Genomic DNA, 13998 nt, shown 5'->3' on the forward strand with positions numbered 1-13998 from the left:
ATCATGCACCACTCTGAATGATGCATCGTTTTTTAGGGCTGAGACTGTGAGACTGTGTGCAGTGTCTTTTTTTATGCTGAATTCTGTCAACTCATGCTTGTATTTATGGTTTCTGAAGAGGTTTGATAGTTATCTGTGTTCCTAACGAAATGTTTGTGAAATTAAAACCAATATACAGTCTCTGCGTCATTAGGGATCCAATTTCTAGAATTCTTGAGGCTTACTTTTTGAACTGTGAAGTCCATGTTTATTTAGTACCTATTAAGCACTTCACAGGGACTTGTTTGGACTGTGTTTCACAGTCTAATCAAAATTAATGGAATAACTTGCTACAGCAGGTCTAATTATAAAATAAAACTGTTAATTAAGCCATACAGGATGGAGTTCATTTGCCTTACTGCAATGAACTGGGAAAATGCTTGGTGTTCTTAGTGAATCCAGGGAATTGTTTCCCTGTTTGTTTTGTATCACTGTCCGCTTGGATGCGGAGAGTTAAATTGCAGGAGTTTCTAAAGTGCTTGTTAAAACAGGAAAGATAAAACAGATAAGAGAATCACAGGTACACAGCTTCAAAGGAATTTTGTAAGTGGCTGAGCTAACAGTTGTGGGGAAGAAGCTATTTAACTGGTACAGCGGGCCACTCTGTGAGGTGATGGCATGGATCAAAGGAACAAAATCTCAACCTAGATGAGAGAGCAGCAGTTTGGAAGATGTATGAGGCTACTGTAGGTGCGTCAGTAAAGAGCTAGCAACCTTACAGCAGGATGGAAAGGTACAGATGATGCAAGTAACACAGGTTGCCTCTCTGTCAGAGATGTAGCTAGTCCTTCCAGACCTGAATTAATTTCTAAATAGAACACTTGGTAGTAAGGCAGTGTTACTTGCAGTAGATCCAACAGGATGCCACTGCCTGTGAGTGGTAAGTAATATTTTCCCCTAGACTGACCAGGGGTGCTGTTTTCCTCCTAGGATGAAAACGATGATGATGATGACTGGAATCCCTGCAAAGCAGCAGGAGTCTGCCTCATGCTCCTGGCAACCTGCTGTGAAGATGACATTGTTCCTCATGTGCTGCCCTTTATTAAAGAACACATTAAAAATCCAGATTGGCGATACAGAGATGCAGCTGTGATGGCTTTTGGGTGCATTTTGGAAGGACCAGAGCCTAACCAGCTCAAACCACTAGTCATACAGGTAAGATTCATTGTGTTTTCTTGGAGGCTTGTAGAGCAAAAACTTTGATTCATTTGGAGGAGGACACCTGCTTTGCATATGGTTCTTAATCTGAGGAAAAGCAAAAGGATGCCACATTTTAATCATGTTTTAGAGAGATTTGGTAGGGCTAGGGCAGGTAGTTTGGTTGCATAGCTCTGAATCACGGGTATATGCAGGACTTCAGAATACCTGACTCCAGGTGCCTCGGTTCTCAAGTCTTACGCCTGGGAAATAACTTTATGAATCTCAAAATGCGAGAACAATGGCCTAGGTGGATCTAGACTGTCCTCCTCTCTCCAATCTATCACTAGCTGGTAGAGAATACATTAAAATCAGAAACAGTGGTAAATTTGTATTTCCACTTATTGCATATGATCACATCTTTCTCCTGACTGTGATTATGTTCTAGGCAATGCCAACTTTAATAGAACTAATGAAGGACCCCAGTGTTGTGGTTCGAGACACAACTGCTTGGACTGTGGGCAGGATCTGTGAGATGCTTCCTGAAGCTGCCATCAATGACATTTACCTCGCTCCACTGCTGCAGTGTCTGATGGAGGGCCTGAGCGCTGAGCCCAGAGTGGCCTCCAATGTGTGCTGGGTAAGGCAGTTCCTTTGCTGTTGGACATATGATAAGTTTCTGTCAACAAGGGGAATGCAGCTCATATTCATATATATGAATACACACACATACATATATATACTTGCACACTTAAATGGATTTCAGAGATGACTCAGTGCTTTGGTCATCCAGCATGCGCAACTGTTGTTAACTGTAAGTTACCTCAAGTCTGTTTTGTGGCTGTGGTAGGAAAGAGTAAAGGAAGAAATGGATTTTAAGGAGAAAAATGCTAGTATTCACTGAGTGTAGAAGTTGCCTTTGGTTTGAAAATGCTGTGGAAACTGTCCTTGATAACAGATGTGATAGCTGTTTAGCAAAGGCATGCTGGATTTAGCTTTTATCTTGGGGGCAGCTGGATTGCCTTCTTAATCTTAAGGAAAAGACAAGATACCTTGTTTCCCATCACCTAAGCCTGCTTCTGCAGTGGTTCCAGAACTAAATTGAGGGGCATGAGATTTTTTTTGTTCACTTACAGAGCTGCAGTCCCTTGGGTTGGTTTGCTAACTTCAGTTGTATCGTCGTCTTGATGCACGTCTACTACCAAGTAGCATATCTGATCTTTCACTATAAAGAAGATGTGTCCCTTACTGCCTTTTAAGAGAGCTGCTTAATAAGATTTGAGCTAGAGATGAGTATTTGCATGTCAAAAGAAGTTTTAGAAATGACAGAATTTGTTCTCTTAGTATTCCAGAGGTTTGAAGACATCTAGTCAGCACAGAAGCTTTTCCCCGATACGCTGATCCTGACAAAAGTCCATGTAGCTGTGGCTTTTGTCTTCTGAAGATGATGACTACTATATGTTTTTAGATTGAAATGAAAATCAGGAGGCTTTCAACTCTTCTAATCCACCTGTCTCTCAGAGCAGTTACGGTTGCTCTGCAGTTGGGAATTTGAGCAGTCCGCAGCCTTGTCTAAACCAGGATTTTAACTTGTGATGATGGTGCCAGGATAGTGGGTAGAATCTGTTAATACCCTGCAAGGTTCAAGCAATCTGCCTTTATTCAGTTTGATTCTTGACACTACCAGTTGTTGAGACCGGTAACGCTGTACAGACATCTGTCTGCAGACAGTGTGATTGCCTTGCATGTTAATGTTATGTTTTAAGTCTTTGAAATTTTCATCACTGTTGCACCAAAGTTAGGTGCGGGAAACAATTAGCTGTTCATGAAGGGAGCTGTTAATCCGGCACGTTTGGGGCTTTTTTTGTTGGAATGAAAACTGTTAGAATACATGTTTCTGGACTTGTGAGGGTAAACTCTTTTGAGTAATAGCAACGGTTGTTCTGTGTTTCAGGCCTTCTCAAGTCTTGCTGAAGCTGCCTATGAAGCTGCAGATGTAGCTGATGATCAGGAAGAACCAGCAACCTACTGCTTATCCTCTTCATTTGAGCTAATAGTTCAGAAACTTCTGGAGACTGCAGATAGGTAACACTAAACCAGCTGGCTTAAGCTCTACAAAGATGCTTTTTTTTTTTTTTTTATTATTACTTCAGGCTGTTGGTCCTCTTTCTCTTGCAGCTTAGATCTGAATGGTGTTTTTCAGAACCAGGCTTTTTTGGTATCACATGGAATATAGAATGCTGATCCCCAGGAAGAAAGCTATTCACACAAAATAATTTCTCAATATTTTGTCCATATCTACTTTTAATAAGTCTGGTGTTTCCTCCAAGAGTGCCACTTCCATATTCTACTTTGAAGTCTCTGAGCACAGTTTAAGACTGTGCACATCTTTGTACAGTAGTCATAAGACTCTTCAAGGTTGGCTACAAGGCCACTGAATAATTAGGATTGCAGCAAGATGTAATTAGAAATCTGTGTGTATCGTACAGTTCGTTTTACTGTGATTGTTTTATGCTGTGGTTGTTGCTGTAGTGTTACATCCATTTACATTAGCACCAGGTACTCCCAGAAGAGCTGAGGACCTAGTTAGGCCAGATACTGTCCTTTTCCCAACTAAGTTGAAATATAAATAGACGAGGCAAAATATTTTCCTCAGTTCTGCAGATGCAAAAATAAGGGTAATGCTGAAGTCATATTCTGCCTTGAAGGTCGCATAAATCTTGACAGCTCAGAGTTCAATCCTTGGATCAGTTCAATCGTCAGTTGAAGCCTTTTGCTGGAGGACTGCTGCTTCTTAAGCGGTGTCTCTGTCTGAACAGTTCAAAGTCTAAACTCTTCCTGTCTAATTTACATCCAACCAGAAGTGTAGCGTCTAGCTCAAGGCTCTGAAGCCCATCAGTCATCTTAGCATAGATCTCAGCTGTCTTTATTTCAAATTTAACACCCTCACCAACATCTTGGAGGGATGTCAGAGAAGTAGTAATATATGCTGCTCACCTCTTGAGACCATCCCTTCCCAGGCAGGATAATGGGACACTGGAAGATGTGGGTCTGAGGCTTTTTCTGCTCCTGTACTTGCTGCCAGTGACTGAAGATATTGGAAGTCATTATTAATAGCAAATGAAAAAATGTTCCAAAAGTGGCTTCACAAATCTCATTTACTTTCAAGTCTTGGAATATGGGAATGCAAGTGCTTCTGCTTGTCACAACACTAAAATTTAGCTGTTACCAATTTACTTAAAAAAAAAAAAAAAAACAACAAACCACCCAAAACTAAAAAAACCCCAGTCTGTTTCTAAGGAAGCCTGAGCACTGGGAACTGCAAATTTATTCCTTCTGTTACAGGCCTGATGGACACCAGAATAACTTGAGGAGTTCTGCATATGAATCTCTGATGGAAATAGTGAAAAACAGTGCCAAGGACTGTTACCCTGCTGTCCAAAAGACAACTCTGGTCATCATGGAACGACTTCAGCAAGTGCTGCAGATGGAGGTAGGTAAACCTGAATTTTAAACCTCCATTACGGTAAGGGGTTTAAGGAAACTAAGTTGCTGTGATGTTGCTGTTGTGCTGTGGCTTCATCTGGTGTAGAAAAATGAGTTTTGTTGCTGGCTGCATATATTATGGTATGATATGTTTTTATTTTTTTTTATAGATAGGTAGATATATTAAGCTTCTGAACAGTACCTCTTGTCTTAAATCTGAAGAAACGAATATTTAAAAGTGAATCTGCAACTCATAGTGCTGTCAAAATCTGCTGGGTTTGCGTGGACTGAGATGCAGGCTTTTCACATGTGGGGTTTTGTTCTTTTTCAGTCTCATATCCAGAGCACTTCTGACAGAATCCAGTTCAATGATCTTCAGTCTCTTCTTTGTGCTACTCTACAGGTAAGTTCCTGTCTCCTGTGTTTGTGGTTATGGGAGAGAGGTGGTTTTGGAGACATTTCTGTGCCCCTGAGGATGCAGACGTGGTCCTCTTGATGAGATCTGAATGGGGAAATTGGATCTTGTGTCCCAGCTGACACGTGGGAGGTGATACAAGGTTCAGAAGGCTTCGGTAGAGTACGACTTAGAAAATTTAGGGCAATATGAATAAAGAACGCTGTACGTGGCATGTTAAAGATTGTATTTGCTTTCAGATTGGCTGTTATGTTTGCTACAGGCTGAACAGTTGCTTTGGTTGGCACAGAAAAAAACTCCATAACGGCTTTAATTCGTTCATCTGCCTCTTGTGGTTGGTGTTCTTATTTAAAATGGCACTAATTAAAATGCACTGAGTGTCCTTGAAATTAAACATCTGGTAGTGAACAGCCCATGTGACTTAGAGTACTAGTGCATTTCAGTTCCTTGCTTAGTTCTACAAAGTCCACTGAAAACAGCCACTTTTTTCCCCAAAAAACTGCTCAGGAGATTCACCAGACCATCCTTCTGAAATACATGGTATTTGATATTGAAGCTTTCCTGTTTGCACTGCAGGAAGGGTGGTACTGTGCTGTCATGCCTAGCTTAGTTACAAAGTGCTGCTTGAAAACTCTGTAATAGATGTAGATTGAGCATCAGTGCAGCTCAGAAGAAAGGAGCGTGTGACAGGGTACTGTGTAATCTGAAATAAAAGCAGAGCAGAGTATCTATCTCAGATTTATTCCTTTGTTGGGTGGTGTTACCTGTTCTCTGCAGTTTGGTTCTTCCATTCCTATTAGTCCAGGAAAGGGAGCCTTTTCCTCACCTGTTGCCAACAGCCTGTTTCTGTTGGGTTTTGCTTCCCGTTCTCTTAAGCGAGTTTAGGAGGTCTTCTGGGTGTTGTCTCCAGGTTGTTTTGAGATATCATAAATTCATCCTTCTTGTTCAAAAGCCCATAGCATCAGCTGTTAATTTCACTCTCCAATTTTTAGGGTAATTTCTCAAATAATAGGTAGATGGGAATAATCTGTCCTTACGGCGGGCTTTAATGGGGAGACTTCAATATCTAGAATCTCTCCTTTTGGCACAATGTGATCACTGCTCTCTTCCAGGACAGCTTTGTTTGCCTGTGGGAAGTGTAGTTACAGGTGGAATTAAACTGCTAGTTTTAATCTGTAAATGTGTGTTTCTTCATTATTGTAAAATCTGAACCTTAAGTACTTAAAGTAGCAGCAGCAGATACTTAAATACCACCAAGTAAAAGTCAGCAAAGAGACTTTTTTCAGTGTTACATAGTCAAATACACTATTTTCTTACATACTTTTTCTCTTCTGCTGGAAGTACAATTATGAACATCCAGCAGAAGAAAAACATTTGTTAATATTTAAAAAGAATGAGAAAATCAAGACCAATTATTTGAACAGTCAAAGTCAAATCTCTTTGGCGTCACTCAGTTTGAAGAATCAGACTTGAAATAATTATTTTCCTCTGCAGGTTAAGGAATCAGTCTTTCTCTTTTCATAGGAAATGCAAATTTATTTTAAATAAGGATACATCAAAGCTGTGTTCTGTAGTTCACATGCTGTCAGAACTGTACAGTAGGAGCAGAGCATAGGTTAAGCTCAGGTATTTACCTGGGGTCTTTCCTTGGCCTTCTGCTCACTGTAATGTGCTGGATAACAGAGAGCACATGTGTGCTCACCAGCCTGCTCTGCTTGTATGTAAGGCTGCCTCTGCTCTCTCCAGAAATCAGTTTTGCTTTTCAAACACCTCAGTGCTAAATGCATTCCTGTAAACGTATTTTTGCATTGGTGGTATGTTAATTTGTTCTCCATTCATCGTGGGTAGGAGAGGTTTAACTGCAGTTAGCAGTAAGGACATGCTTATGTCGTAGTTTAACAACCAGCATTTCTAAAGCTTAATTCTGTGGTTTAGAAGCAAAGCTTACGTGCAACCCATACTTGGCAGCAAGAGATTGTGGTCACATTGCTGTGATGGAAACGGGCTTTTTTTATAGGGCCAAATTTGGGCTGGTCGCACTTAATGCCAGCTTACAAATGGAAAGCCCGGAGAATAGCCTATGCAGCAGGAAAGGTAAATTCAGCTCGTTCTGTAGCTGGAAAATTGAATGCAGCTAAAGTGAATGGGACTTTGCGCTTGCACTGACAAAGCATATTTTTGCAGCAACAGAGTTCAAACAGCAGCTTCCTTTTAGCAGCCCAATGTGCTGGGCTGGAGCTAGCGCAGAGGATGTAAAGGCACGATTCAGCCTCGCATAGATGGAAGTAGTTACAATCTCTTTCTCCTTTCCCACCCAGAATGTCCTCCGGAAGGTCCAACACCAGGATGCTTTGCAGATCTCTGACGTGGTGATGGCATCTCTGCTGAGAATGTTCCAGAGCACAGCGGGCTCGGGGGGTGTGCAGGAGGATGCCTTGATGGCAGTCAGCACCCTGGTAGAAGGTCAGTATTGCACTGCAGAGCGAGGTTGTGTTCAGGGGGAGGCAGAGCTGGGGCAGAACTGGTTTGCTGCTTTCTCTTTTTGACTATACGGTGAAAAACATTAGTTCCTGGTTTGCTTGAGGTATAGTTTTGACCACACATCTCACCACACTTATCTGTGAAGCTGAGACTGGCTGGTTATGCTAGACTGTGTTTTGTGAATGAATGGTTTGTTTTCCATTAATAATGTAGCTACAATGCAAATTCTGCCAGAAAGAAAACCCTAGTGCTACCTTATATAGTGTCTGGCACAATGGGAACCTGGTCTCTGTGCTGCTGCAGGACAGTTTTAACGTTATCTTAATGATTTATACTGGTTGCTGCCTGTGACCCATGGTTGTTTCGTGGCATTTTGTCAGTGGTGGATTTACAGTCATTGTTCCTGTTTAAAAGAAATCACAGTGGCAAAGATCAGTGTTAGAGTGGGTCAGAATGGGTGAAGTAAAATAAAATTTGGGTTGTGGTATTCCAGGCACTTTGAGCTTCATGGTTCAGGTTTAGAAGGTGGTGGCTGTGGCATCATCTGGAGCTCTAGGAACACACTCTGCTGTCAAGTGAGTGTGAAAGTTGAGGTGCTGTTGAAAGTCTGTATGTAACCGCATTGCCTAACACTCCTGCCTTATCTCTAATAAAAGCCATGCCATGATATGGAAGTGGTTCTTTGGGGAGATCAGTTTGTCGAGAGGCTCCTTTGAGTCTCCCTTTTTTCCTGAGGCTGTTATCCTGGCTAGCCTGTGAGGGTCTGAGCAGGTGACAGGACCTATTTCTAGTAGAAGTATGTGCCTGATCAAGAACACAGGACATCTTGTAAGTGCAGCAGGGTTAGTTTGGGCTTTTTGGAGTAGCCCCTTCCCACACTAGCGTGTTTTGGACTGCAGGTCTTTGGTGGATACCCCTCTGACTGCTCTTGGGAATGTTTAGTGAGATTGCCCGAGGATCCTGGGGAAGTGAATGAAAAGGCTGAGTGGGATCATTGCAAGCTAACCAGCAAGTAAAAATGAAAGTGTGTATCCTCTTGGGACAAAGGCCTTTTCACTTTTGGATAGATAAGTCTGCATGCATGGTCTTAGTAATGCAAGTGACTTGGAGAAGTTCACACAGAAGAGCAGAAATATTTTACTTCAAATAGTGCTTAAATATAAACGTACTGAAGAGGGCCCTGCTTGAACTGCACAGCTCTGAAGAGGTCGAGCAGCTGTTTCCAAATGGAAGATGTTACAGCTGATATGGCAGTAAAGCAATGGGAAAAGGTGTAGACTTTTCAGCTGATGCAAAGCAACATAACAGTGCCAAACCCTGTCTAAAGCGTGCTGCCCTGTCCCTCTCCCTCTCATGGGTCTGCTCAGTCAGGAAGATCTCGACATCCTTTCTGAACACAGGAGGGGGTTGTCTGTCTTCAAAGGCCTGCAAGGAACTGAGCGCTTTCAAATCTGTGTAGTCCAGATAGACACATTTCACTGATGCTCAGTTTTTGTGTGATGTCTAGTGGAGAACTGATTTGTTGTGCTTCTGTGGAACATACAGGTACTGGTTTGGGGTGGAATATAATGGTGGGGTTCTGTTTTGTTGAACTCCAGAAAATAGGTTGTAGGTTGGGATCTTTTTTTCTAACCAGAATATTTTCCATGCACAGTCTTAGGTGGAGAGTTTCTGAAGTACATGGATGCCTTCAAACCATTCCTTGGCATTGGACTGAAGAACTATGCTGAGTACCAGGTAGAGGTCAAACCAGGCAGCCCTGTGTTCACAATCTCTAAATTCTCATCTGCTCACAGATGCTGAGTTCAGCAGGTGTGCATCTGTAAAATACCACAGCTTCTGGTGATGAAACCAAAATTGGAGTCCCATAGACTTTTCTCTAATTACTGGCTGCATGCACAAATTTAGATTCTCTTCTATTTAATTCAGCAGAAGGCCTTCATTGACTTGACACCTGTGTTTTCACAGTGGCTGCATATTAGTTGGCCTTGATGAGGAAAGAGGTTGCTACTGGCTGTGAATTTCCATTAGAAGGTCAAGTCATGGTACTCACCGTGGGGTGGATGTTTAGACCACCCGGCTGCTGAATTTGGTAGTGTTTGTTCAGACCAAGTACCTGTCACTTTGTTGGCATCTGGATCTCTTGCCCTCCCCGTTGGTGAAGCAAGTTCAGCTCTTTGCAGCTTTGTGACATAAATGGTTAACGAAGCAGGGACTCATCAGCTGCTCTATGAGGGTCGTTATTCTCGGTGGTTTAATGGCTGCAGACTCACCACTACTTAGTGCTTTAATAAGCTGAAGCTGAAAGGATAGGGTGGAAGACTGACTCACTAGGTGGGTGTCTTACTTGCTGTTCTATTTGCAGGTTTGTCTGGCTGCAGTGGGCCTGGTTGGTGACTTATGCAGAGCCCTGCAATCCAACATCTTGCCTTTTTGTGATGAGGTTATGCAGCTGCTCTTGGAGAACTTGGGGGTGAGTGTTTACCTTCTCATTAGCCAGTTAGTAACAGTTGGCTTGCACACTGAGAAGAAAGTGGGAGGTGGGAGAAGCAGAAGTGTTAGGCATGCTCTGAAGATCTTGTGTTTGACAACTATCTTGCTTACTATTTGAATGGAATCCAAATTTATTGGGGGTAAGGATTTACATTTCAAGTAAATTCTTAATTTATTAGCTCCTCCCCCATTAAAAAGAAGTGCAACTGAATGTTATGATGCCGAAATCTCTTCCAGAATGAAAACGTTCATAGGTCTGTGAAGCCTCAGATTCTCTCAGTGTTTGGCGATATTGCCCTTGCCATTGGAGGAGAATTTAAGAAGTACCTAGATGTTGTACTGAATACCCTCCAGCAGGCTTCCCAAGCGCAGGTTGATAAGGTAAGCCAGTGGTGCATGCTTCGGTTCCTTCATTAAAATCATAAACGAGTAAGGGCTCTGCACATGTCAGCGGGGGCATTGCTGAAGTATGCTTTCCTGTTGCCTTTCCAGTCTGACTATGACATGGTGGATTACCTGAACGAGTTGAGGGAGGGCTGCCTGGAAGCTTACACTGGCATCATCCAAGGATTGAAAGGAGACCAAGAAAACGTTCATCGTGAGTACTCTTGTCCTGCTGTGGTGGTTCTGTGCCTGAAATGACAAAGGGAGATAGGAAGAACTCTGCTTAGACAAGCTGTTTCACGGTTGTTATCATGTCCATGGGCATATCCGTGTTCATTCCCTTCTGTGTGGGAGTGAACGCTCTGCTGCCATGAGCAGTGAATGGGTTTCGAGCCCTTCACTAACTGGTTCCTTCTTCTCTGGCAGTTTTTCCCCTCCTTATCTCAGAGAGCTCTTCTGGGGTCAGAATCTTCCTGTTTGGGGGTATACTGGAATCCCTTTTAAAGGACAGACTATTAAACACAAACTGTGTTTCACCCTGCTATAATAAAGCTGTTTTCTTTCAGCGGATGTGATGCTGGTGCAGCCCAGAGTAGAATTTATTCTGTCTTACATTGACCACATTGCTGGAGATGAGGATCACACCGATGGAGTAGTGGCATGTGCTGCTGGACTGATAGGGTAAGCATCCTGATCCTATTTCAACTGACAGCACGCTCATTAGATAGATAAAAATCTTTGTACAACAGCCTTAATATTTAAAGCTACATTTTTATGACTGTCGGAAGTATTTAACATCAGTTCTGGGTTTTTACAGTCTAGTGTTGGATGTTTAACCCAAGGTGTGAAGTGGTTACGCAGGTGAGGTCCTTTAACTGACAGGGTGAAAACCAGTAGGTAGAAGTGAAAGTTGGATGTGTGTTACAGAAATTGCAGATCTAGGATTTTTCAAGGATGACCTGGGCTTAAAAAAAAAAACACCCCACCCTCAATTCCCCGAGTATGGAGGAACTCAGGTCAGGGTGTTTTAATCTTTTCTACTGCGTTTAGGGAGAGCTGATGGGAACATCAGGGAGATCAGTCTTTGGACAGGAGATTGAATGCCTCCGGTTAGTCACAATTTCAGAAAACTGTTCAGCTCTCCTCCTGCTGAAATTAGTGACCATATGCAGCATTTTAAAAAGGACATTAGCTGTGAGTCAGATTTCTTTTTGCTAGCAAGAGCTGATCAGAGCGGTACTGGCACATCTGTTTGTGGCACTCAGCCTCAAAGCCTCTCTTTCTTCTTCAGGGATTTGTGTACAGCATTTGGAAAAGATGTACTGAAATTAGTAGAAGCTAGACCCATGATACATGAACTGCTAACTGAAGGAAGAAGATCCAAGACGAACAAAACAAAAACCCTCGCTACCTGGGCGACTAAAGAACTGAGAAAACTGAAGAATCAAGCTTGGTAAGGGATTACACCCACCTCCTTTTCATGTTGCATAATTATGAAATTGGCTAAACTCCTGAGTCTGAAAGAGATGCTTCGCAAAAGCCTTGTTCTCTAGGTGGTTTCTCATTTATTTTTCTGTAAACAAGCCCCATCTGTGGTCTTGTATATCAGAACAAATACAAACTGAGAAACGTGGTGAACTGCTTGGCTTTCACAAGACCAGATGCAGACTGGAGGGCTTCTTGCATTGTGAAATGTGTCAGCCTTGCTAGTCGGGGATGATCCTGCACTCCTCCAAACGCAGTGTAATTGAAGCCTGTTGACTCCTCAGTCCTACCCGGAGCTCGAGGAGTGTCTGGGCAGCGCTCTTAGTCATGGTTTAGTTTTAGGTAGTCCTGTGAGGAGCAGGGAGTTGGACGCGATGATCCTTATGGGTCCCTTCCAACTTGAGATACTCTGCGAGTCTATGATTCTACCAAAGCACCTTTTAAAAGGAGCGGGTTGTACAGAGGGGCACGAATGATGTATTGGGAGAGTAAGTCTGTTACTGCTTTGTCACTCCACCTTGAGAAGTTCCTTTGTATCCCTATTATTTCTCTTTTGGTTCTGCAAAGTCAATTTTTTCCACTCTGCTGCTAGTCTTATCTCCCAAACGTGGAGTTTTGTGGTTTGGGAGTTTTTTTGATGGACTCTTTTTGCTTGCAGATCTGTTACCATTGGGATGACACCTGAGACCCCCACTGGAAATCTCCAATCTTTTGAAAAAACCCGGAAGTGAGGAGTGTGCACGGATGCTGAATGTTTGGGAATGAGAGGATGAGTGAGTGAGGCTTGAAACACACCACATTGAAAATCCCGCCACAGCAACAGCAGCAGCGCTGTTAGCGAGCTGAGCACTGACTTGCGTAGAAAAACCTGGCATCAGCCATCTTCGGGAAGAGGGAACGACTGATTTCTGTCTGAGTAACGAGCAAGTCTCTTCTTCTGACAGACCAGGACTAGCTTCTCTGTCGTGGCCGGCGCAGAAGGGGAACGGCCGGTTTGGAGGAGAGGAAACTGGGTTCAACTGTGGTGCTCTTTGTCTGAGGTCTGGCTTTGGCTGCTGGAGAGAGATGGAGCCTGGGTCTCCAGCCGCCTGCTGTAACCTTTGCCGCACGATGCTGTCGGTGCATGGGATAAAAGGAGGGGGTGAAGGATTTTCAGTCTAGGAGTGAGTGTGTGTGAATGAGGCGGTATCCACATTCTCAACTTCAAGTCATTGCAGTTTATCTTTTCCCAAAAAAAGGGTTAGCTGTTGCATTTCATAAACTAACCGAAGTTCAGTCTACTGATGCAGCATAAGAGATGTAAAAAAGAAAAGAGGAAAAAAAAAAAAAAAAAGAAAAAAAAAGGAAAGTCGCTCTTTAGGGCTTTTTATTTTAGGGAAACACTGACGAATGTTCAGAGCTCCCATTCTGAGTGACGCTTTTCATGATCTTGTTTCATCAAAGCGCCTTTCCTTCCTTAATATTGTTCAACTGTGAATGTAGAAATGGGGGAAAAACAAAACTCTTGCGTTAGAGGGAATAGAAATAAATTGTCAAACAAGATTTCAGGCTTAAAAAAAAAAAAAAAAAACAACAAAAAAAAAACCACACAAAAAACATTAAGTGCTCCGAATTGGCAGTGAGAACGCAAAGGGAAAGATCTCTCCTGACTTGTACTGTAGCAGCCCGAACACCCACAAAAATTGTGCCAAAGAGTTGAAAAACAAAATAAAACTTCAGGTAATATTTTGGATTGCAAAATGAGGATAAATTCAATGTTCAAACAGAATCTGATAAAATGCCATTTGGAAACTGCTTGGCCTTTTGTGCTCTTTATTTGATCAAATTTAATGTGGTATTGGTCTCTTGCTGCACTTCAAAAACAAAAAAAGGAAAAAAGAAATTTATATAAAATATATATATACTGACTTGAGCTTACACAAGACGGCACTTGTAAAAGGTTATATTTTTCCACTGCAGTTGAAGATTAATAAAATGGTGTCAAACATTCCCCAATACTTCCTTTTTGTATTCTTGGTCTTTCCAGTAAAAGGGGAACCCATTAATGATTTTTTTTTTTTTCCCCAATAGAGTAGTAA

At 42.3% G+C, this 13998-nt stretch overlaps 2 protein-coding genes across 3 annotated transcripts in view; one reads left to right on the forward strand and one right to left on the reverse strand.

Annotated features, from left to right (window-relative positions):
* KPNB1 (karyopherin subunit beta 1) overlaps window positions 1–13909 on the forward strand; it is a 25534-nt gene extending 11625 nt beyond the window's left edge. Inside the window, exons 10-22 of one of the 2 annotated variants that reach the window (XM_030022137.2) lie at window positions 970–1194; window positions 1625–1816; window positions 3131–3261; window positions 4522–4669; window positions 4994–5065; window positions 7396–7540; window positions 9213–9295; window positions 9924–10031; window positions 10289–10432; window positions 10544–10649; window positions 11002–11116; window positions 11727–11888; window positions 12579–13909. In XM_030022137.2, coding sequence (XP_029877997.1) covers window positions 970–1194; window positions 1625–1816; window positions 3131–3261; window positions 4522–4669; window positions 4994–5065; window positions 7396–7540; window positions 9213–9295; window positions 9924–10031; window positions 10289–10432; window positions 10544–10649; window positions 11002–11116; window positions 11727–11888; window position 12579 — 1632 coding nt within the window. In that variant the 3' untranslated portion in view covers window positions 12580–13909. Of the gene's footprint in view, window positions 1–969; window positions 1195–1624; window positions 1817–3130; window positions 3262–4521; window positions 4670–4993; window positions 5066–7395; window positions 7541–9212; window positions 9296–9923; window positions 10032–10288; window positions 10433–10543; window positions 10650–11001; window positions 11117–11726; window positions 11893–12578 lie in introns of those variants that run through there. The other variant, XM_030022136.2, reaches the window with a different exon arrangement.
* LOC115344588 overlaps window positions 10589–13998 on the reverse strand; it is an 11618-nt gene continuing 8208 nt past the window's right edge. Inside the window, exon 5 of the mRNA XM_030022143.1 lies at window positions 10589–10684. Coding sequence (XP_029878003.1) covers window positions 10611–10684 — 74 coding nt within the window. The 3' untranslated portion in view covers window positions 10589–10610. The remainder of the gene's footprint in view (window positions 10685–13998) is intronic.

This window comes from Aquila chrysaetos, chromosome 8 (genome assembly GCF_900496995.4).
Source record: "Aquila chrysaetos chrysaetos chromosome 8, bAquChr1.4, whole genome shotgun sequence".
Classification (NCBI taxonomy): Eukaryota; Metazoa; Chordata; class Aves; order Accipitriformes; family Accipitridae; genus Aquila; species Aquila chrysaetos.